Raw genomic sequence first — 20,241 nt, forward strand, 5'->3', positions numbered from 1 at the left:
GGCAAGCTAACGTAAAATCATTCTAGATTTTGATTTTGTTCAAACCTCCAACCCTATATCTAGTGTAAATGAAACAGAGTGTTGCTAGCGTGCAAGTTGCTCCTGCAAATGCCACCATCGCGTCATAGCCTGCGTTGGTCTCCGTGAGGGCCATACCGACAGGTAAACTGATCAAGTTGCAGAAGGCGACAAAGAAGTATGCAGTCCCGTACCGTTTCCCAAAATCCTTTGGTTTTGAAATTGCCGACGTGCACAATGGAGTTAGTGCCAATGTGCCTGCTACAGCAAAGCCAAAAATGATTGTGAATGCTACGAACGCACCTAAGTTGTGCCCGAATGGAAGCCAAATAACCCAGACCGTGATAGTCATGACGGTGGACATGAGAATGATAAAGTTGAAATTGCCGTATCGGTCCGACAAAAACGTTGGAACTATTCTGCCAACAATTCCCGCAGCGTTGAAAACAGTCAATGCAATCAACGAGAAACTTTCAGAGAACCCCTTGCTCATGGCATAAGAGGGAATATATGTACTCACCATCAATAGCGCAAACTCATTCAAAAATAATGCACCCGTAAGAACCATAAAAGTCAATTCTTTGAAGGAGCTGAAGTCAATGAGGTCATTAAGCTTTTCCCTAAGGCTCATGTTCCTCTCCCCCTCATTGAGTTTTTTGATTCTGATGATCTCCACGTGTCTGTCGTGGACGCAAGTTGCGGCAAAAAACAATAGAGAGCCGATGCAAAACCCTAAGGTTCTCATTGTCCACTCAAATCCGACCCTTCCGTACAAAGATCTGCAAACTAGAGGCCATATGACACCACCTAGTGAAGCGCCTGGCATTGCAATCGACAAAGCCATTCCTCTCTTCTTGCTGAAAAAATGGCCAATGCTGGTAACAAAGGGCGCAGTAAGGAGAGAGCAACCTATACCGCATGTCACCCCAAAGGCCAAGATGAATTGATACAATTTGGTGCAATTAGCGGTGGCCATAAGACCTCCGGTTGTCATGATACAGCCGGTGTAGCATAGCATCTTTCCTCCGTACTTGTCAAACACGACACCTGAGATCATGGTTCCGAACATCACAAAGAAAGAAAAAAGAGCGAAAATCATCGAAATGGCAATGTCGCTGTTGTCGACCAAAATGTGTTTGGCTATGTACGACTCAATGGCACCTGTGGAATTCCAGAGGCCGAACTCGCCCACCAAACCCATGAAGCATCCAAGCAACGTTATGTACGCAAGCTTGCCACCCTCGGGATACTCAACGACATGCTCTTCCGTAACAGTAACATCTTCCTTCGACTTGACTTCCTCGAAAGATCCATGATTCTCGTCGTCGTCGTCGTCGTTGCCACGCTTTTCAGTATCATTGTTGATGCCACTGACATCGCCGTCAAAAATGCTCTCAAATACATCCTCAGGATCCGCTGCCTCATCGTCTTCATCGTCTTCATCATCTTCGCTGTAGTACACACCACTTTCCCTTCGTATAGACGAAGAAGCTCTTCCAATCACGTTGCTCACCATCGAATGGGGTCTGAACGAAACGACATCCTCTGATAGCTCGTAGTCGTCTTTTGTGTTGCCTGTCATGTCGCTCTGCACTCGTCACCAAATGGAACAATCTTTCCCCTCTTCGTCGAGAACTGGTGTTTTATTATGTAACTATTTTGGTTTGAAGAACAACCTTTTTCCCCTCTCTTGTACTTAAATTTGTCCGTGACTAATCCTCTCTTTCCTCCTTCCTTCTCCAACAGTTCTTATCTTTCGCTTAGACCTACTCGCATTTTTTTACCCTCTTTCGCGAGAACTGCCGCATGCGGACACAAAGACGAGAGTTTAGACACTCGGTGAACGAGGACAGCTATCTACCCGTTGAGAGTTGCTCCGACTGCTACTCCATGACAACGTCATGGTCGGGGTCGTGGACGTCACTCATCAGGACCTCATCGCCGCCGTGGGACATATTTTCCCCGTCCTGATCCTCGTCATCGTCCTCGTCCTCGTCATCGTCCCCTCCTTCCATGTAAGCCAAGGTTTCGCTGGCACGGTACTCACCCATGAGGGCTTCGACAATTTCTCTACACTCCTGGAACTCCTGCATGATGTCTCCGCATTCCTGGTCGTAGTCACTCTTCAGATAGGTGTTCATGAACGCACTCTTTTTCCGCAAGCGGTCGTAGTCGTTGGTGATGCCCCGCAAAACATGTAGAACAGAGGTCGAATTAGAAAGCATGAGTCCACTGACGATGTCTTTCGGTACCGTACTGAAGGACGAACGTTGGCCCATTGCAAGATGGATTGTCGAAGGGGTCCAGGGCGCAAAGTTGATACGAGATCGTGCCTTGATCAACGCCTTTTGGATGGACGCATTGTGCTTGTTGTCCATCGGTGCTTTGGACCCGATGATCACATCCATCATGGCCAACACCTTATCCTCTTTCTGGCCAGTGCAGAACATGTTAGACTTCTTATCGAGCAACTCCAAAATCACGTCGTAAGAGGTGCTTCTGCGGATGTCTTTTCCTGTGTAATTTCCGTAGTCTAACGTATATGGCGTGTAGCTCGCAGTGATGAAGTGTAAGTCGGGAGTCGGTATCAGCGTGGATATTATGCTCGTGAGAGAGTTGTAAGAGTATGACGGGAACCTCAAAGTGTTAGTCGAAGCTGACATGACGGTTGAGATGAGCTTGTTTATGTTGTCGAAAGACGGGCCGTCGATCTGTTGGTTTTCGGGAGCAATCGATAATAGAGAGTTGTTGTTGAAAACAACATTGGCGTCTGAGTTCTGGATCAACCTTTTCAACGTCAATATGCTGTTGTACGGATTCACGACGATTCCTGAGCGATCAAACACAGAGTACGTCTGTATCAACTTCTTGCTGTACCGGTCGCTTAAAGTCTCCAATAGCAACGACCCAAACCCTGAACCAGTGCCTCCGCCAATGGAATGGAGCAGCTGGAAACCTTCAAGATTATCGCATCCATCCAGCTCCCTGTCAATTATATCCAATACCGTCTCAAGGTTCTTCTTGCCGTGCAAGTACCCGTCCGCCCATCGGTTGGCAGCCCCGCCACCATCAGACGCCATAAAGATATTTTTGGGGTTGAAAAGGCCGTCGTACCTTTCTGCAATCTTTCCAATGACCTTTGGCTCCAAGTCAATGAGAATGGCTCTTGGTGTGAAACTCTTGTTGCTAGCATTTCTCTGAAAAAATATGTCGGGACGATCGTTCCTAGGACGGCTGAGATAAGACTCGTCGGTAGTTCCATCGCTGTTTATGCCGTGTTCTGAGCAAATCTGCGACCAAAACTGTTCTCCAACCTGATTACCACATTGGCCTATAAAGATGGTACGAATATGGGATTTATTCCGGGAAGGTTGTTAGTAAAATAGTTCAGTATTTAATAGTTGAAAGAAAAAATCAATAGACTGAAAAATTAAGTCAAGGAACATACCTGCTTGTAAAGTGAGTATTTCTCCACCCATAGAATTGTAATCTGGTTGTTGCCAAGTTACTGCGTTGCTGTCGTTCTTCCTTCCTACTGGGTTGCCTTCCCTCTTCTTATGCCTTTTCCTATGCCTCTTCCCATATCTACTCATGTAAACAACGGCCGAAACGCCAAACACGGGAAAACGCGAGTGCCGAGATCCGTAACCACTCACAGTGCAATGCCACCTCTCAAGTCTAGCAAATGGGAAGAGATGGAAGACTTGCAGAGCAGGTCTGTTCCGTTTACTCTTCGGAGCTGCAAGATTGCTGACACACATAGATAGCATGTTGTTTGGCTTTGTTGGCTGTGTGCTGTGGTTGCTGCTGTGGACCTCTCCAGCAGTGTCTGTCAAAGACTATTTATTCAAAAAGTGTGAACAAAATGGCTTTTGCAATCGAAACAGACACTACGCTCAGCAGATTTCAGCATTGGAGGGGGCCTATGAGCCTCGTTACGCCATGGATAGGTCCAGTCTAGTGGTTGATGAAAAAAACGGATTGATTAAGGGAAAGATAAACAAGCAATTGGGCGATGGATCGTACAGAGACCTGATTTTTGATGTGACCATAGTGGAAGACTATAATTTACGTTTCAGACTCGACGAGGAAGACAGAAAGAAATATATCCCAGAGGGGATCACAGTGAACCCTAGCAGATATTCGGAAACTGGAGATCGAGCATTTAAGGGGAAGCTGGCAAGAAAACCTTTCCAGCATCAGATTCTAGATGACGAGATATTTGTCAAATACGGCGAAGGGCTAAAATACTCAGCGGTTATCAAAATGTACCCATTCAGGATTACTATTATGTATAACGATGTCAAGCAGATTGTGCTGAATGATAGAGATTTCTTGAATCTAGAGCATTACAGAACGAAGGAAAGTCAAGAAAAGGAGCGTGGTGAATCGATTGACATTTTACCTGAAGAATCTACGTTCAATGCATACAAGGACAACTTTAAGGACTCTAAGGATGATCACCTCTTTTTGGGTCCAGAATCTGTAGCTCTAGACTTCACTTTCGTCAATTATACCCACGTCTATGGAATACCTGAACATGCGGACTCTTTTTCCTTGAAGGACACGACGGGAACCGAGCCTTACAGACTATACAATGTTGACATCTTTGAGTACGAAACCCAGAGCAAACTTCCGATGTATGGATCGATCCCATTGATGATTGCTGCAAAGCCTGATACCTCTGCGGCAATATTTTGGGTGAACTCTGCTGATACCTATATTGATATCAAAAAGAACGACGCTGGTGAAAATATTGGTGGCTTGGAATTGGTCTGGTCCGAAGATTCAATAGACAGTGTGAAGACACACTGGATGTCAGAGAATGGTATAATGGACGTTATTTTGATGGTGAAACCTACACCCAGTGCCATCTCGAAGGCATATGGTGAAATCACTGGGTTTTCAACGCTGCCAAATTTGTTTTCACTTGGCTATCACCAGTGTAGATGGAACTACAACGATGAAGGTGATGTTTTGGATGTCCATCAAAATTTTGATAACTATGAAATACCATATGATACCATCTGGTTAGATATCGAGTACACCGATGAGAAAAGATATTTTACTTGGAATAAGGAACTTTTCCCGACACCAGATGACATGATGGCCAAAATGGACGAGACTAAGCGTCAACTTGTTATGATTGTCGACCCCCACATCAAGGATGATTACTTCATGGCCGATCTTATCAAAGATAATGACATCGCAATCAATGATCCATTAATTGAAGGTGCTTTCCGTGGGCATTGCTGGCCTGGAAAGTCTATTTGGATTGATACCATGAATCCCGCAGCCCAAAAAATATGGGATTCTCAATTTAAGAATGGCAGTTCTCTATTAGGTTATTCCACCAATGGACATATTTGGAATGATATGAACGAGCCTTCTGTTTTTGATGGGCCAGAGACGTCAATTTCAAAAGACACAAAGCATTATGGGCATTACGAACATAGATCTGTTCACAATATATATGGCTTGTCTTTCCATGAAGCGACCTACAATTCCTTGATCAAGAGAAATGACTACAAGCGTCCTTTCATCCTTACCAGATCTTTTTATGCTGGATCGCAAAGGACAGCAGCTATGTGGACGGGTGACAATATGGCCAAATGGGAATACCTGAAAGAATCAATTCCAATGGTTCTCACTATGAACGCTGTCGGTTTCCCTTTTGCAGGAGCAGACGTCGGTGGATTTTTTGGTAATCCACCAAAGGACCTTTTGGTCAGATGGTACCAAGCTGGGATTTGGTATCCATTTTTCAGAGGGCATGCACACATCGATTCGAGACGTCGTGAACCGTGGATTGCAGGTGGCGTCTATACTGATTACATGAGAGATGCAATAAGGTTGAGATACAGATTACTGCCATTACTCTACACAGAGTTTTGGAAAAGCAGTGTTTCGGGACAGCCCATCCTAAAGTCAATGCTGTGGGAAATTCCACAAGATAAACTGGGATATGAAATAGATAATCAGTTTTACCTTGGTGGACTACTGGTGCATCCTATCGTTGAAGAGAATGCTGAGGAGGCCGAGGTCTATTTCCCGTGTGACGGTGAAACATATTACGATTTCTTCGACGTTGCCACAAAATTCCAATCTTGCCAGACAATCAACGTCAAGGCCACCTTGGGTATGATGCCAGTTTTCCTAAAGGGAGGCTGCGTTGTGCCAACCAAAGACAGATATAGGAGGTCGGCGCAGCTCATGAAGTATGACCCATATACTCTTTACGTTGTGATTGGCTCGGATGGAACTGCCTCGGGGGAATTGTATGTTGACGACGGAGAAACATTTGGGTACAAATCTGGAGACTGGTTGGAAGTTGAATTGACAGCATCAGAGTCCGATAGAGTAATAAGAGCCAGCGTGGTCCACAACGAAAACAAAACATTCACTAGAGGCTTAGAGACGAAGAAGGTAACGGTGAACAAAGTCATTGTTGTCGGCTCTAGTGTTTCAGGCGGCCTGGCTTCTGTGTCTGTCTCGCAGAACGGCAAGACATGGACAGCCGACGTGGCTGAAAGCAGACCTGACCATGCATTCACAATTCGGAACCCGGACGTGCTTATCACTAGCAACTGGGAAATAAACTTCTAATGGTTCCCATTCGAGTTGGTATCGGAAATTACTATTCGTAAAACTAGCATCAAATATCACTTATTTATAAAAAGGAAAAGCTTAACCAAGCAATCACTTCGTCTTAGCCAACAACGGCAGCTAAAACCCCGCAGAAAAGAACAAAAGTAGCGCAGTAAAACCACATTAGTGGCACACTAGGGATGCCGTGGAAGACGACCCTCCAAAGGCGTAGTGTCCCAAACCAGCACCGATACACACGGCAAGCATTACCCAGACGTTGAAGGACATGAACAGCAACATGATGATGAAGGAGTATCCGACGCTGAATGCGTATGCTGCCGATAACCGGACCTTGTACTTGACTCTCTCGTTTTCTGTCACCGTGTTACTCTTCAGGTATTGTGAGTATCTGGCCTGCATCCTATCCACGAACAACTTAAAGTACTCGTATCCCAGCGAGAACAAAGCGATACCAGTCATCGCAAAAACAAGCTGCGGCTTGTTGGTCACCATCAGTGTCTCGGTCAAAATGCACAAGTTCTCGTAGTCACTGTTGAGCGTCATGGCCATCTTGCACATTTTCATCCCTGGCATATCGTGGTCCATGCCACCGTGGTCCATACCTGTATGATCCATACCACCGTGGTTCATGTCGTCGTGGCAGGGCATCTTCATCCCGCCTCCAGACCCCGCCGAAGCAGTAGCCATGACCATCATCACCGTCTCGGGTGCTGCCATTGTTTTGAGTGCTTGAGCGACTGCAGCCGCCATTTCTATTTCAGTTTGTCTGCCCTCTAGAGAACAAAAGGCACAGAACACAGAAAGCAACTGTTTATCAGACACTGGGCCCCACAGAACTGTGTAGCTACGGCAAATGTGTCCCCAAAGCAAACCCCTTATATATGTAAGAAGAGATAAGCCACTGTCTGCTCCGGGACCTGACCCCCCAAAACGAGCAAATTATTTATCTCTCTCTGTCTGGCTTGGCCATCAGGAGACCAGCAGACGAACTTTGCCAGTAAAAGGGCGGCATTGTTTTCCAGCCAGTCAACGGGCCGGCGATTGTGTGTATTACACAGCTAGAGCTGTCTACATGCGATATACGGTTGAAAGATGCTGCAAAGTCCGTGGTCCGGTCATGCCGGGGTACCGTTTCCGGCGTGCTCCCTGAGCCGAAGGACAATGTTGAAGGGAACGGGCTCGATGGCTAGGGACTCAGGATACGAGTTGAGTGCCAACGGGTTGTCCGTCGGGACGAGGCCCGTAGCAGGCACGGGCTCGAATTTGAGAATCAGCTTGCAAAAGAGAACGTAGAGCTCCCGGATGGCAAAGTTGTTCCCCAAACACATACGGCAGCCGATGCCGAACGCAAAATGCCTCATCGTTGTGTCAACCACTGTTTTCTCCTGAAAGCTCTCAGTGACGACGGTCGTCAACCACCTCTCCGGCCTGAACGTCATAGGGTCCGGGAACTTCCGCTCGTCGTGGTTGCCTGCCCAGCAGTTCATGAAGAGTGTCGTTCCCTTTGGGATGACGACGTTCTGGTAGATGACGTTACTCGTTGTCTCCCTTGGCAACGCCATAGGCAATGCAGTGAATAAGCGGAGCGTCTCTTGCACAATGGCCTTGATGTACTCACACCTCATGTCCGAGCCGCATTCGTTGTAGGCCCGCTTGACATCACCGTCATATGCCTCTACAAGTTCACTGTAAGCCGTGTGCCACATCTCCGGGTGGTAGTTTACCAACTGGTGTATACCGTACTTGAAGTTCAACGGGGTATTGTCCAAGCCTGCACTCACCATCGTTAGGCACTCGGATGTGATTTCACCAGTGGTGAGCCTTGTGTTTGTATCCTCAAAATAGTTGTACATCAACGACTTCTTCATGTCCTCTATCTTGTTGATTGTCTTCTCGTAGTCATCATGCCTTGTTAGGAGCTCTCCGCTTTTGATATCTTCGTGCAACTTTTTTGCATATTCGTAAAACATTCGTAAATAGCCTTCCCTAACGTTGTAGAGCTCTTGTAACTCCCTGTTACGGTCTGAAAACAAGCCTAGCACAAATCGAAGAGGTCCAGGAAGATAATCTATCGAATTTTGCACATGTGACCGTACTTTTGTGATTTTGTTCTCAACGACAATGATCTGGTCTGCCAAGTTCTTGTGGATGGGATCTTCCGGATTGAACTCAAAACCATAGGTTAACCAAAGCGCAATTGTTAGATGGAAATATTGTGCTTCCTTGAGCAGGTCGTCCGAAACAAGGGGTAGCATGTCGCTGGCAGAAGTTATGCGCTGGATCATAGCATTACAACTTTGATTGATAATAACATAGTTGAAGTCATTATTACGCTTGTCGCAAAGCACTGTCTCGTTGATATTCTTCCTGGCGTTTTTGTACGATTCTCCAGCCGGGGTCGTCCCGATTGTGTAGATCCCCTTCGACAATACCTTATGGAAGCTATAGCCCAAAGGCCTTGAGTTATTTCCTTTGACGTTCTTGGAACCCCACAAAGCTTTGATAGAATCGTAACTATTCGCAACCACCACTAATCTTGTCCCGAAATTGATCTGGTAAACTTCGCCATAATACTTCGAGAATTCAAAAAACTGAAGGCATGGGGAATCTTTCCAATCCTTGATTTTGGGAACAATCACCTCTAGTCCGTTAAATATCGGAAACGGAGTGTAGACCATTTTCAAGTGTTTTATCTTTTTGGAGGTGACCAGCTTGTCGAGGTAAAACAAAATGAGGAAAGAGAAAGACAACAAGCGTAGCATTGTCCAGCCTACATGTAAGCTTCCCAGTACAGTTTGCTCTACGCTCTTGGTAAAAAGAGAGATTGAGATACTCATGTTACTGCCTGATATACTTGACTACGAGAAGAATTACTGACAAAACACAGAAAGGAAGCTGTAGCAATATTATGAAGCAAAGAAAGTGTGTTTTATTTTTTGTTGGAAGTGTTATATTTTTTAGATGGTTGTAAGGTTCTTACTTATATAATTGTCTTTATTTGTGTGGGTGTGTGTGGCGGTTTCCAGGCCTCCACTGTGAACTGCGTTAAGCTCGGAGAGAGCAGGAGAGGAAAAGGATCCCTGTCCTTCTTTTCTGTTGATCTTTTTCCTGTCGTGAAACATGATCGCGTCAGCTGCCTTATCCTCCGCACTTTTGATTCAATTGTTGTCATTTTTAACGTGAGTCGCCATGGGTCGAGCTCTTGAATCCGGCTGTTTGTCTCTTAGTCAAAGTCTCCAGTCTAACTAGTTTTGGTGCATATCTAGTAAATCACAGCAAACATGGCGGAGTCGCAGGTGCGGGCAAACATAGAGGCGTTGCAGGCGTTGAAGCCTCAGATGCAAGATCTTAAACAAGTGGTGAATTCGTACATATCCTTTGTGCAAGATGCCATATTGAAGCGTCGAACAGATTACCAGTCTAGGCTTTCGCAGCTGAAGTCACACGAGGTTCAGTTGAAGGCAGAGATTGAAATGAACAAGAAAATGAGAGAACAGTTGCTAGAAGAGCTTTCGAGCGAGATGAGGAATAGAGACCAATCATCAGTTAAGCTCGAGGAGATGAAGATCCAAGAGGAAAACATAAAGAAGCAAAAGGATGAGTTCTCCAAGCAGTTGGAAGAGATTGAGTCACAAATAAGCAGCAAAATAAGGCAGATCAACGAGCAGAGAGATATAATGAAGAATCAAACCACTTTGGTGAATGACAAGCTATACCAATTTGAGCAGCTTTTAGGACTTCGAATAGAACACTCAAACATGGTAGATGACTCCATGGTGGAAGGTGATTTGGAAAACGAAATCGACACGATTATTTTTGTCTTTAAAAACATTGATCCTAAAGATTTTTCTAGAGAAGCCTCCTTTACGTTTGACCCTGTGAATGTGGCAATCCTAATCTCAGATCCTCCCCTACCGGATGCAGTCTTTTTGGAGGCGATCAAGCTTTTTCTAGACACTAAGGAGATAGCCTATTTGTGGAAATTCCTCAGAACTGCGCTTCAAACTGAGCTTGTCTCTTCAAAATAGATGTCTCGTATAACTCAACTCCATCACGTATAACTACGACTGTAATTTTACCATTCTATGTATAATAATTCTTTCTTATAAAATCCTGTAGATTACCCATGAATTAACTATGGGTGAACATGGCCACCCCAAGAGACGCCGGCGTCATTTACTTTTAGTGCGCCAGATTGCGGCCAAAATGACATAGCGTTGATCTTTTTTTCACCACTCTTTCATCTTTATTTGTTCTTTTTTGAACATCGCATCCATTTTACTGAGTGATTTAAATTGGAACGCAAGCAATGGCCAGCGAGCAACAATTAACTGCCGAAATCAAGATCGAAGATAGTGAGGTTCCCCATGATCACACTGGAGCCTCTATCAATAACAATGATCTCAATGATTTAGATCACGAGGAACCACCGTTGAAACGTCAAAAGGTAAAAAGTGAGGGACCAGAGGCTACATCGAATACGATGCTACCAGTGCCAGCCAATTCAGTCACAGAAAGTGAGCTCAAACAAGAAAAACTTCCAACGAATATAGAAACTCCAAAGGGAAGCGATGGGTCAAGATCAAATTCGACTTTTGTTACTCAACAAACGCTACCAATAGCTACAGTTCAAACTACAACAGCAGCTGGTACTACAATAGAAGTTGTAAAGCATACTTTAGAATCTAAGCACACAATACCTACACAACCATCGAAAGCAGACCTCGTCCGTCAGTCTGGAAGAAGTGTTGAGGATATAATTGATGGTTCTGATTTGCGAAAGTTTCTGAACAAGGGCCTAACTGAATATATAGTCAAGGGATTAGATGAAATCGTAGAACTATGGGAAAAGGGTAAATTTAATTTTGATGGGCAAGAGCCAAGCAAAGAAGTGCTGAAAAGAAAAGTAGCGTTGCAGTTTGCTGACATTATCAAACAGCTGGCAGAGAAATAAACAATATCCCCCATATGTAAATTTAGATCTGTCTGTAATTTTAGCGCAGCGGAATCATTTAACGAAATGAAACTACTACTGAACGGCTCTGTAAATAGTCCTTTCAGCCTCCGAAAAAATATAACATTTGTCCATTAAGTCGAAGTAATACAATAGCCCCAAAAAGTAGGCTCAAATTATATATACATATACTAATGAGAATTAGAAAGATTAAAACAATGTCAACAACTAAAATTTTTCTTCGACAATGTTGTATCTATCATCACGTAGAAGATTCAAAGTATAGCTGGATACTAATCTGAGCAACCCTACTTTCCAACCTCTAAATATAGCCTTGATACCTCTGTTTTCCTCTAGATCGTCTACATCGACCTCTAGGGATTGTCCTTCATATGTCAGTGGCCTTGATCCAGCAATTATGTAGTATAATGTCGACAGATAGCCATAATAACCGCCAAATTCAATACACATGTCCTCCTTGTCGATACGCATGGCTTCCGGAAGTTCGTCTTTGTTTGTAAGAAGATAGTTAACTTGAGCTCTGGCAAACAAGGTTTCAAAAGGCAATCTCATGAACAGACCAATTATTTTCAGAATTACTGAGAACATATTGAATACGTATGGGTTATTATATTTGTTTATCTTCATTGTTGTCAACAAATATTCAGGGTAATGTGTGGTGAACGATTTTATGAAGTGGGTAACAATTGAAGGTATTAGCAAGCTTTTAGGAACATTAAAAATATGGAACCTTGGAATGTTCCATATTATTTCCTTGAACGAACGGCACCCTCTTGAACTAGTTGTAACGATAAATCTTGTGCGTATTAGACTTAGTTGGGTCAATAGGAGGCTTGCAAAAACATTGCTGAAAATACTTAAGATCAAACTCCAGTTTGCATTCGGTGAATGAATCATATCCACAAATAGTGGGTCAGGAATACCAACTATTCCTGAGATAAACCCCGTGATCCATGACTCGATTGTGTATTGTACGGTGTTCATCAAAAATGTAGTATTCACAGCCTTCAAGATACCCCTTGGACCCTCTTTGGCCAATAGAGAGCTTATCATGTCAAATGTATTTAGTGACTCTGGTTCGATCACAACATTTACCCTCTTGGAGCGTTCATTTTCTAGTCTAACCTGCTTCGAGTTACCACTAGCCCTCCTGCTTGGAAGGCGTTCGATCCTGCTATCACGTAGCTTACTGGGACTTTCGTTTACAAAGTAGGCATCCCGGCCCTCCACATCACTATCCGATTCAGAAGAAAGTGGTTCAGTATCATCGACAGCCTCTTCAGTTATGATTTTATTGATTTGCCTTATTGGCTTTATCGTAGGGTAATCGTTTTTTCTGAATGATCCCACTTGCAGCAAAATACGCACAACGTCAAATGGTTGGCTAATGAGACACTTGAACCAACCACGAATAAAACGCTTTGTCAATGTTAACAAAACAGATTTCAAGTTCGATATGTCAAAAAATTCGTTCCACTCCAAGTCACTGACTGATTTACCGTATAGTTCTTTAGATAGAATGGGTGCATTTGCAGGAGCTTTTACTCTAGAGCCGAATCCGTGGATCCCTACTCTGGAATCAGCAAAACCGGTAGCTCCCACAGTACTCGAAGAGCCCCCTCGTTGCATCTGGACCAAAGGTAGTGATTGCGAGAGACTCTGGGAAGTCGAAGAGTTAATTATTCCTATGCCCGGCTGGTAGGCGATTGGGTAGTGCAGATCGAAATCGGACCTAGAAACATAAGGGCGCAAAGACCCTTCCATGTAATTCTGTGTGTTCATACTTGCAGTATATCGAGAACACTTGTTCTGCCTTAATAATAAAGCACCTTAAGATGTCTGCTGTGTAGTTGCGGAGATAGAAGTAGCATTGTTGTGGCCAGGCACTCCGATGGGAAAGGATCATGACATCTGATAGTCAGTTTTTTTTTGGGGGGTGTCTCGCATTGTACGCTTTTTTCCTTTTTACCAAATATAAGTACCTACTATCCATAATAAAATGAACACAGTCCGAGCTATAATTTTTACTGATCCAAGTAGGTGGATTTTATCTATTCAGTGATATATATGTATATATAGTATATATAGTGGTGGAAGCATACATCTGTGTATATAGCTCGGGTAAATTATTATTGTATTTTTTTAATCGCTGACAAGGGAAGCTTGCGGGCTATGTGAGGTAAGTTTAGTCGGTGATTCTCCAAGAGTTCAAGACCTTCAAGTAGGCCCAGTCTTGGCTTGGACCCCACATACCGAAAGAGAATGGGCATAGGTAAACAAAGAACGCAATGACCAAAGAATACAAGAAACCGTACCAAACAATTGTGAAAGAGGTTTTGTTGACCTTGAGGTCGATGAAGTCGACGACGTAACACATGACCATCATGGCAAAATAAAGGGCAGGCATGTAATGGTGGACGTACTTCACACGTCCCATAACAATGAATGGCAAGAAGTGGAGGAACCAACCCAAGAATGGATAGATACCACCGTAGACTAGTTTGTAAAGAGTACTATTTGTATCAACAAGAGCTTCGGAGAGAGAGGTGGTACCTTTCAAGTTGAAGTCGTCGATTTGTCTCTGCCATCTCAACAAATAAGCCAAGATGATACCAATGAATCCAAAAATGGAGAGAGTTGATGTCCATGTCGTTGCAGGAGAACCTATGAGGAAGTACTTGTAGTTTTCGTCGTTCCAACCGCAGAGTCTGATACCGACGTTCAAAGTAGGCCATTGCCACCAGTTGGAGGCAAGATCATCTTGCTTTTCATAATCTGGGACAAGGGCGTTGTTTGTTGCCATCATTGCGATGTTCAATTGGACAAAATCTTTGTAAAAAGAAGTTTTTGGTAATTTAAAATCCTCAGGAGGGTTTGGTAAGTTCTCGTTGGTGTGGTCTTCAATGTTCCACCAGGTTCTTTTATCTCTTCTGAAAGGATTTGGCCAGCAAACAACTTCTCCCTGTCTGAAACCCCAAGCAGGCAACTGTGAGTCAGTGACACCTAAGTAACAGCCCAAAACTTCGTTTCTTAATCTGAATGAGGAAGTCAGAGGATGTAAGACAGAGGAGTCTTCGGCACCATAATGATCGGCAATTTCAACGATCCAATTGTCCTTGGCATCACCGTTAACGTCATCACCATAAGATGAAACTTCCCAGACTCCCTTTGTGACTGGAGCTGCGATTTCATGAGAATGAAGGTTTCTGCCAGTACCCTTGTGAACCAATCTGATTCTCATGCCGTCGACAACGTAGTGAGGTTCTTTGAACTCAGTTCTTGGGTCGTCTCTGGTCAATTGAAATACCCAGTCGTTGTTTGCATCCTTGTGGGAGTAAGTGGTGACCTGTTGTTGGGTGGAGCCCTCAGGGTAGGTTTGAATATGGGAGTGCAACAATCCACCACTCAAAGATTGAGACTTGATTGTAACGCTGGAGTCCAAGGTCATGACATCTCTTGGACCGGAGGTCAAAGTTGTGCCATTCAAGTTTGCTTGGAAAAGGGAAGACATAGTTGCATCACCCGGACCGGTGCCAGATAGCAGATCAAAATGAAGCTTGAAACAGATGGCGAAAACAATGAAAGGAATGACACAAAGGCAGGCAAACCTCGTAATCCAGTGGAAAACGTATTTTGCCTTTGTACATTTCTTTCTACCTACTTCCCCGAAGAGATTCCACAAGTCAACAATAGTGTAGATACCAACCAAGGATGTGACAAATAAACCGACCATCTTGACCGAGTCAACACAACCGATACTGACACCAGTCAAGATAAGCCATTTAAACCATTTTTTAGTGAAAACTTTTTCTGGGATCCTGTTGTGTGAATGAAATCTGTAGAAACAAAGAACGGTGGTACATGTGAAGAAGAGAAGCATCGAGTCCAATAAGATAAATCTGGCCAAGGTGGTGTATGTTGTTTCCAGACAAACCATCAGGGTGAAAAGCCAAGTGACTTTCCGGTTATAGCCAATCTGCTTCATGGTAAAGTAGGCGATTGGAACCATTAACGCGCCGAAGGTGGCATTGAACATTCTCATTTTAACGAAGTCAATATACTCAGGGTACTCCTGGCCCGAAGGGAAGTCCCAGGAACCATTGTATCCAGCCAAGTACCCCGAGAAACCAACCAACATCTTTCCAAGAGGAGGATGGACGTCGTGGTAGAACGAGTGTCTCAAGTAGTATGAACCAAACTTTCCAAAATGCGCCTCATCCCAGACGACGTGGTTGTTGGCTCCAATCTTGTACATCCGGACGAAGAACGAGAGAATGGTGAAGAGCACGGGAGCAATGTAGTTCTCAAGTTTCAGTATGTCACTATAGGTTCTAGAAGGAGATATTTCCTCGGGCATCTCCACCATGGCGTGCTTAGGATCCTTTCTGGCTAGCTCTTGGAGCTTTTCCTTCATTTGGTCTTCTGTGATGTTGTACTTTGCGTCGTCATCGTCAGACACGTCGATAAGTTTCTCCCTTTCTGCAGCAGACATTGCGGAGAACCTAGGCAATTGTTAGGGAAAGGAAAGGGGAAAGAAAGAGACGAAGGCGGACGCAGACGGAAAACAGCACTTCAGGTCAGGTCGGAACAGAAACTTTCGGCTGACAAAACAATGCTATTATGTCCTCGTGAAGAACGCAGCATCAGACAATCACCAACACGTCTGGCAGGGAAACCCGTTAGCGACGCTGGGCAGCGAGACACCAAACGAAAACAGAGGGAAAAAAGACACGTATTATTTTTTTCCCGTCACTGCGGGACAAAAATGAATAGGAGAAAAACAAAAAATCGCGTTGGAGAGACAAAAAAATAAAGGGGTCAACTGGGAATTGAACCCAGGGCCTCCTGCTCCCAAAGCAGGAATCATACCACTAGACCATTAACCCTTTTATGGGTTTTAGACCGTACGGTGTTTCTGTCCAGAAAGGGTGAGAAAGTAACATTTTTGGCACAAGAAGAAGAATGCTGACGTAATCACTATAATGGCAGATGTGATAGAAAATGGTGTTCAGGTAATTATTTATCAAGAAGATCCCTGTGAACGAAATGAGAATTCACAGAATAACATAGCTGAGCTATTGGCACGGAGATTTATAAGAGTATTGATCGATTAAAACACACCTCTCCAAAACAGGCTTTGGATGAATCGTATTAAATATTTGTTGTAATCTGTTTACTCTAGATTGCGTATCCAATGTTAGTAGTACCTTTTAACACTATGTTTGTTGCTTACATATATATAACTAATATAACTAACCTACAAGCTAATACTCTCAATCATAAATACAAGGGACACTGTTGAAGTCTAGTGTTGAAGTTGTTGAAGTCTAGCTATTCTGTTCTGAATATCCATATTATTCTTGTTGCTTATTTACACACAACTTATACAACTCTTAATAACTAATAATTCTAAACACAGATAGGAGACAAAATCTCTCCTATTTATACACTCATGACGTCGGCTAATCCTTCCAGTGTTAGATTACTTGATGCCTTATCATGATAAGATTCTCATCTCTTATCTCTCGATCCTTATTGGCTTTGGCATCTTATCTCAACAATCATCTGTAATGTTGATTAGCATGCAAACCGCTCACCTAAACAAAAATAGAGCTTTCACACTAAAGACGTATTTTTAAATTTTTCTGGAACCATCCTTTTTGCAATTTGAAGATGGAGCTCACGTTTGTGGCTCTAAACTGGCTACTCTGTAATCTCACAACTCTATTGGGTATACAATTTCTAACTATTTCCGATATAGTGTAACGGCTATCACGGTCCGCTTTCACCGGGCAGATCCGGGTTCGACTCCCGGTATCGGAATATCTTTTAATTTTTTATTGTAAAATCTTGTCCAATCTTTTTATCTTATCATACTCATGGCTATTCTTTCTTTTCGAACTCCAACTTCAACAGTAGCTGTTTTAATGACTACGTCGTCTCCCCCTTTGTTTCACTGGCCACTTTTTCTCTCCTTTCTCTCTTGCAAGCCCCACCCAGTAAGACTGTAGTGCAGCCGTTTTTCGCTTATGAGAATTTTTTGTCCTTTTTGATTTAGAGACATGGCGTGAAAAGGTAAACAATAAATTGTATGCAGGAGATCTCTGAATAACTACAGGTCAGATCAAAAAAAGCTGATTCCCTGTCTTACCTTCCGCAACACGATCGCCTAACACGTATACATCCGGTCCATAGATACCGCTTACAAACGTTCTCTCTGCAATGGCTGGATCCACAGGAGAAGCACGCATGCCGGCGATACCCACGACCTCACAGGTGCTCCAAAATACGATGTCGATGCCAGCACCGTCTTTTTCTGATCTGGTTACCTCTTCGACGTCCGCTTTTACGTCCACTGCAAACTCTGCATTGACCTCTGCGTCTACGACTCCACACCTGGCCTCAGACGGGACTTTGCATAGCTACAAGTTCGAGAGAAGTGCAAAATGTGCCTCTCAGAGTGACTGCGAAGACGAAGGACAAGAGACGGATAACACCGTGATACATTACTCCAATGAAGAAACAACCTCACAGCATACATTGAATGACGCTGATTTCTCTGCGTATGCTAAAGGTTATATTGACAGCATGAATTTTGAATTGGAACAGGACTATGATAATACCACAAAGATCCTCGATGGGCATACGAGAAGAAATCTGTCCATCGAAGATATCACCGATAGCTATATCTTCATTCTAAAACAATCGCAAGTCGACTTGAAGAATGAGATTCAAAGGGCTTTTGAAGAATTTAAATTTGACATTATCACAGACCACTTGTCGCCACCAAATGAGTCTATATACTACCGGACCGCAAGTGGACCGAACAGAACAACCAGTGAGCACATTGGAAGACACGTTTATGAATCATTGGATGGAGGAGAAGAGACTGTCTCCATAAGGCTGTCCGACACTCCTTATCTTATTTTACTACATTCAATCAGACCTCAGCTGATGTCGTTTTCAATACTTTCCTTTCTAAGAAAAAAGCTTCATCTCTTAGAGAAAAGGACAATACTGTCCTTGCTCACATTGGCAGTTTCGATTATAAATATGGCGAACAATTCCAACGAAGGTTTGAAACTATATTCGAAAATGCTCATATATCGAACGCAAAAGTTGACCTATTCTTTGTTACAACTAGAGCGATTTCTTTCTACTTCGGTTAGTGCTAAAAATCAAGCCAAAAGATATAACCTCACGATAGGTGGTAACAATAACAGTTCTAAGAGAGCCAAACTGACCCTGATATCTAGTGCAATCCACCTGCTAATCTCTGTCTTTGTGAAAAGAATAGGAAAAATGATCACATACATCTCCAATGTGGGGAGTCTTTGGAAATATATTGCCGTCTATGGATTAGATGGCGATTTTGATGAAATCAGGATAGTGCGTAATATCATTCAGAATCCGGAAAGCTGTTCTTGCACTTGGTCCAATGAACCTGAACGTTTGGTACGAGTCTTACAGTATGTACGAAAAATGTCACTCTGTATAATATTGAGTTTGATGGAGGTTGAGGAGAACGAGGAGAAGGACAATGTCAAGGCTACCATATTCATGAAGAATTTCTGGTCGAATTTTGGGTTTGAGAGTGTCAATTGGAATGTTGGAAGTCCAACACTAGCTACGAGGCTATTGGGGATGTGCACCTGCGTTGAGGAATTCACGACATTCGTTGACCTCATGAAGGAGGAGATAGTTGCAGAAGAAGTACAGCTCGTTGACAGCAATGAGCCAGGTGAACTGAGCGAGGAATTCAATGAGAACAGCCGTTCCGACAACATCTATGGGTTAGGTGTTTTGCGTGAGCGGAACGAGGATGAAAGAATACGAGAACTCAGTTCGATGGTTGGAAAAGTTGGTTACAAGCTCGACCTGATTGAGCTTGGCATGGATAGCAAGGAGGGAATATTTACACTGAAGAGCGACATTGACGAGCTGGTCAGGTGCTATAACGAGGTTACTTCTGGCAAGGCCTCTAGGAGAAATGAAAATACAACCACAAAGGACAAGGATCTGAAAAGATTGCGCATGAGCGAGATCCTACTTGACGATTTCGACGGTGCTGCCGAGAAGAACCGCAGGAACAGACGCAGTAGCGGCATCGACCTCAAGCTCTTCTCTGTTGTGAAGACGACCGACGAGGTGAAGCCAGACCGGTGTGAGATTGTGCAGGCCGACGAACGGAGCAGCGATACCGAGTTCCGCAAGACTTTGGAACGGCTTTGCCTGGACCGGGGTGCCAAGGCTATCTCGAGGACGGGCAATAAGGACGTTGGAGAGGTCGAGGCGGAGGCCGACACTGATCTTGCAATGACACGCACCGGCAAGACTCACACGGAAGAGGCTGCTTTTCTGGAGTTCAAGAACGAGCTAAGAAAGCGCTTAGAGGAGGAAAGACTGTAGAGCGTTGTAGATTCATGTGTATATAGATAGAGACTGAATCGGGGTTCTTTCCCAAAGAGGCAGGTATAACCGCGGTGCACTTTCATGAGAGGGGCATCTTCCAGGCCACTTAGCTCTAATGCACTCTAGCGCACTACATGCAGCAGTACATATGGGCATCAAAGTGCAATCTGTACTGCCCGCAGATCTCTACGTGGGTAGATACGTGAATGGCAGAAGGTAGGTGGACA

General features: G+C 43.9%; 10 protein-coding genes and 2 non-coding genes across 12 annotated transcripts; 5 read left to right on the forward strand and 7 right to left on the reverse strand.

Annotated features, from left to right (window-relative positions):
* Positions 1–22: 22 nt before the first annotated feature.
* On the reverse strand, positions 23–1,600 carry PICMEDRAFT_59915 (hypothetical protein; the record flags this gene model as incomplete). Its single annotated transcript, XM_019163400.1, has 2 exons — positions 23–1,279; positions 1,316–1,600. The coding sequence occupies 2 exons, from the start codon at positions 1,598–1,600 to the stop codon at positions 23–25; spliced, it is 1,542 nt and encodes a 513-aa protein (XP_019016209.1).
* A 301-nt stretch (positions 1,601–1,901) lies between these two features.
* On the reverse strand, positions 1,902–3,497 carry PICMEDRAFT_12835 (hypothetical protein; the record flags this gene model as incomplete). The annotated part of the gene is made up of 2 exons (XM_019159972.1): positions 1,902–3,349; positions 3,467–3,497. The coding sequence occupies 2 exons, from the start codon at positions 3,495–3,497 to the stop codon at positions 1,902–1,904; spliced, it is 1,479 nt and encodes a 492-aa protein (XP_019016210.1).
* Positions 3,498–3,786: 289 nt separating this feature from the next.
* Positions 3,787–6,624, forward strand: PICMEDRAFT_35675 (hypothetical protein; the record flags this gene model as incomplete). Its single annotated transcript, XM_019162959.1, has 2 exons — positions 3,787–4,765; positions 4,814–6,624. The coding sequence occupies 2 exons, from the start codon at positions 3,787–3,789 to the stop codon at positions 6,622–6,624; spliced, it is 2,790 nt and encodes a 929-aa protein (XP_019016211.1).
* A 168-nt stretch (positions 6,625–6,792) lies between these two features.
* Positions 6,793–7,242, reverse strand: PICMEDRAFT_25880 (hypothetical protein; the record flags this gene model as incomplete). Its single annotated transcript, XM_019162417.1, has 1 exon — positions 6,793–7,242. A coding segment is annotated over one exon (450 nt), but the record flags the coding sequence as incomplete, so codon positions are not given.
* Positions 7,243–7,524: 282 nt separating this feature from the next.
* Positions 7,525–8,711, reverse strand: PICMEDRAFT_17595 (hypothetical protein). The gene has a single exon (XM_019161660.1). It carries the CDS (start codon positions 8,595–8,597, stop codon positions 7,743–7,745), a length of 855 nt encoding a protein of 284 aa, XP_019016213.1. The 5' UTR covers positions 8,598–8,711; the 3' UTR covers positions 7,525–7,742.
* Positions 8,712–9,863: 1,152 nt separating this feature from the next.
* Positions 9,864–10,753, forward strand: PICMEDRAFT_17596 (hypothetical protein). The gene has a single exon (XM_019161661.1). The coding sequence runs from the start codon at positions 9,909–9,911 to the stop codon at positions 10,653–10,655; it is 747 nt and encodes a 248-aa protein (XP_019016214.1). The 5' UTR covers positions 9,864–9,908; the 3' UTR covers positions 10,656–10,753.
* A 116-nt stretch (positions 10,754–10,869) lies between these two features.
* On the forward strand, positions 10,870–11,695 carry PICMEDRAFT_166194 (hypothetical protein). The gene has a single exon (XM_019161280.1). It carries the CDS (start codon positions 10,937–10,939, stop codon positions 11,579–11,581), a length of 645 nt encoding a protein of 214 aa, XP_019016215.1. The 5' UTR covers positions 10,870–10,936; the 3' UTR covers positions 11,582–11,695.
* On the reverse strand, positions 11,365–13,465 carry PICMEDRAFT_17597 (hypothetical protein). Its single transcript, XM_019161662.1, has one exon. The coding sequence runs from the start codon at positions 13,382–13,384 to the stop codon at positions 11,810–11,812; it is 1,575 nt and encodes a 524-aa protein (XP_019016216.1). The 5' UTR covers positions 13,385–13,465; the 3' UTR covers positions 11,365–11,809.
* A 224-nt stretch (positions 13,466–13,689) lies between these two features.
* PICMEDRAFT_17598 (hypothetical protein) lies at positions 13,690–16,231 on the reverse strand. Its single transcript, XM_019161663.1, has one exon. It carries the CDS (start codon positions 16,092–16,094, stop codon positions 13,788–13,790), a length of 2,307 nt encoding a protein of 768 aa, XP_019016217.1. The 5' UTR covers positions 16,095–16,231; the 3' UTR covers positions 13,690–13,787.
* A 185-nt stretch (positions 16,232–16,416) lies between these two features.
* On the reverse strand, positions 16,417–16,488 carry PICMEDRAFT_t121. The gene has a single exon. It is a non-coding gene; the product is annotated as a tRNA-Pro (tRNA).
* An 865-nt stretch (positions 16,489–17,353) lies between these two features.
* PICMEDRAFT_t110 lies at positions 17,354–17,425 on the forward strand. The gene has a single exon. It is a non-coding gene; the product is annotated as a tRNA-Glu (tRNA).
* Positions 17,426–17,746: 321 nt separating this feature from the next.
* PICMEDRAFT_17599 (hypothetical protein) lies at positions 17,747–20,195 on the forward strand. Its single transcript, XM_019161664.1, has one exon. It carries the CDS (start codon positions 17,825–17,827, stop codon positions 20,009–20,011), a length of 2,187 nt encoding a protein of 728 aa, XP_019016218.1. The 5' UTR covers positions 17,747–17,824; the 3' UTR covers positions 20,012–20,195.
* Positions 20,196–20,241: the final 46 nt, after the last annotated feature.

Source organism: Pichia membranifaciens, assembly GCF_001661235.1.
Source record: "Pichia membranifaciens NRRL Y-2026 unplaced genomic scaffold PICMEscaffold_5, whole genome shotgun sequence".
In the NCBI taxonomy this organism is placed as follows: domain Eukaryota; kingdom Fungi; phylum Ascomycota; class Pichiomycetes; order Pichiales; family Pichiaceae; genus Pichia; species Pichia membranifaciens.

Excerpts from the sequence above, each read along its gene's own strand:
- PICMEDRAFT_17595 (XM_019161660.1), bottom strand. The coding sequence starts at position 8,597 with ATGTTTTACGAATATGCAAAAAAGTTGCACGAAGATATCAAAAGCGGA.
- PICMEDRAFT_17597 (XM_019161662.1), bottom strand. The coding sequence starts at position 13,384 with ATGAACACACAGAATTACATGGAAGGGTCTTTGCGCCCTTATGTTTCT.
- PICMEDRAFT_166194 (XM_019161280.1), top strand. The coding sequence starts at position 10,937 with ATGGCCAGCGAGCAACAATTAACTGCCGAAATCAAGATCGAAGATAGT.
- PICMEDRAFT_17596 (XM_019161661.1), top strand. The coding sequence starts at position 9,909 with ATGGCGGAGTCGCAGGTGCGGGCAAACATAGAGGCGTTGCAGGCGTTG.
- PICMEDRAFT_17599 (XM_019161664.1), top strand. The coding sequence starts at position 17,825 with ATGGCTGGATCCACAGGAGAAGCACGCATGCCGGCGATACCCACGACC.
- PICMEDRAFT_17598 (XM_019161663.1), bottom strand. The coding sequence starts at position 16,094 with ATGTCTGCTGCAGAAAGGGAGAAACTTATCGACGTGTCTGACGATGAC.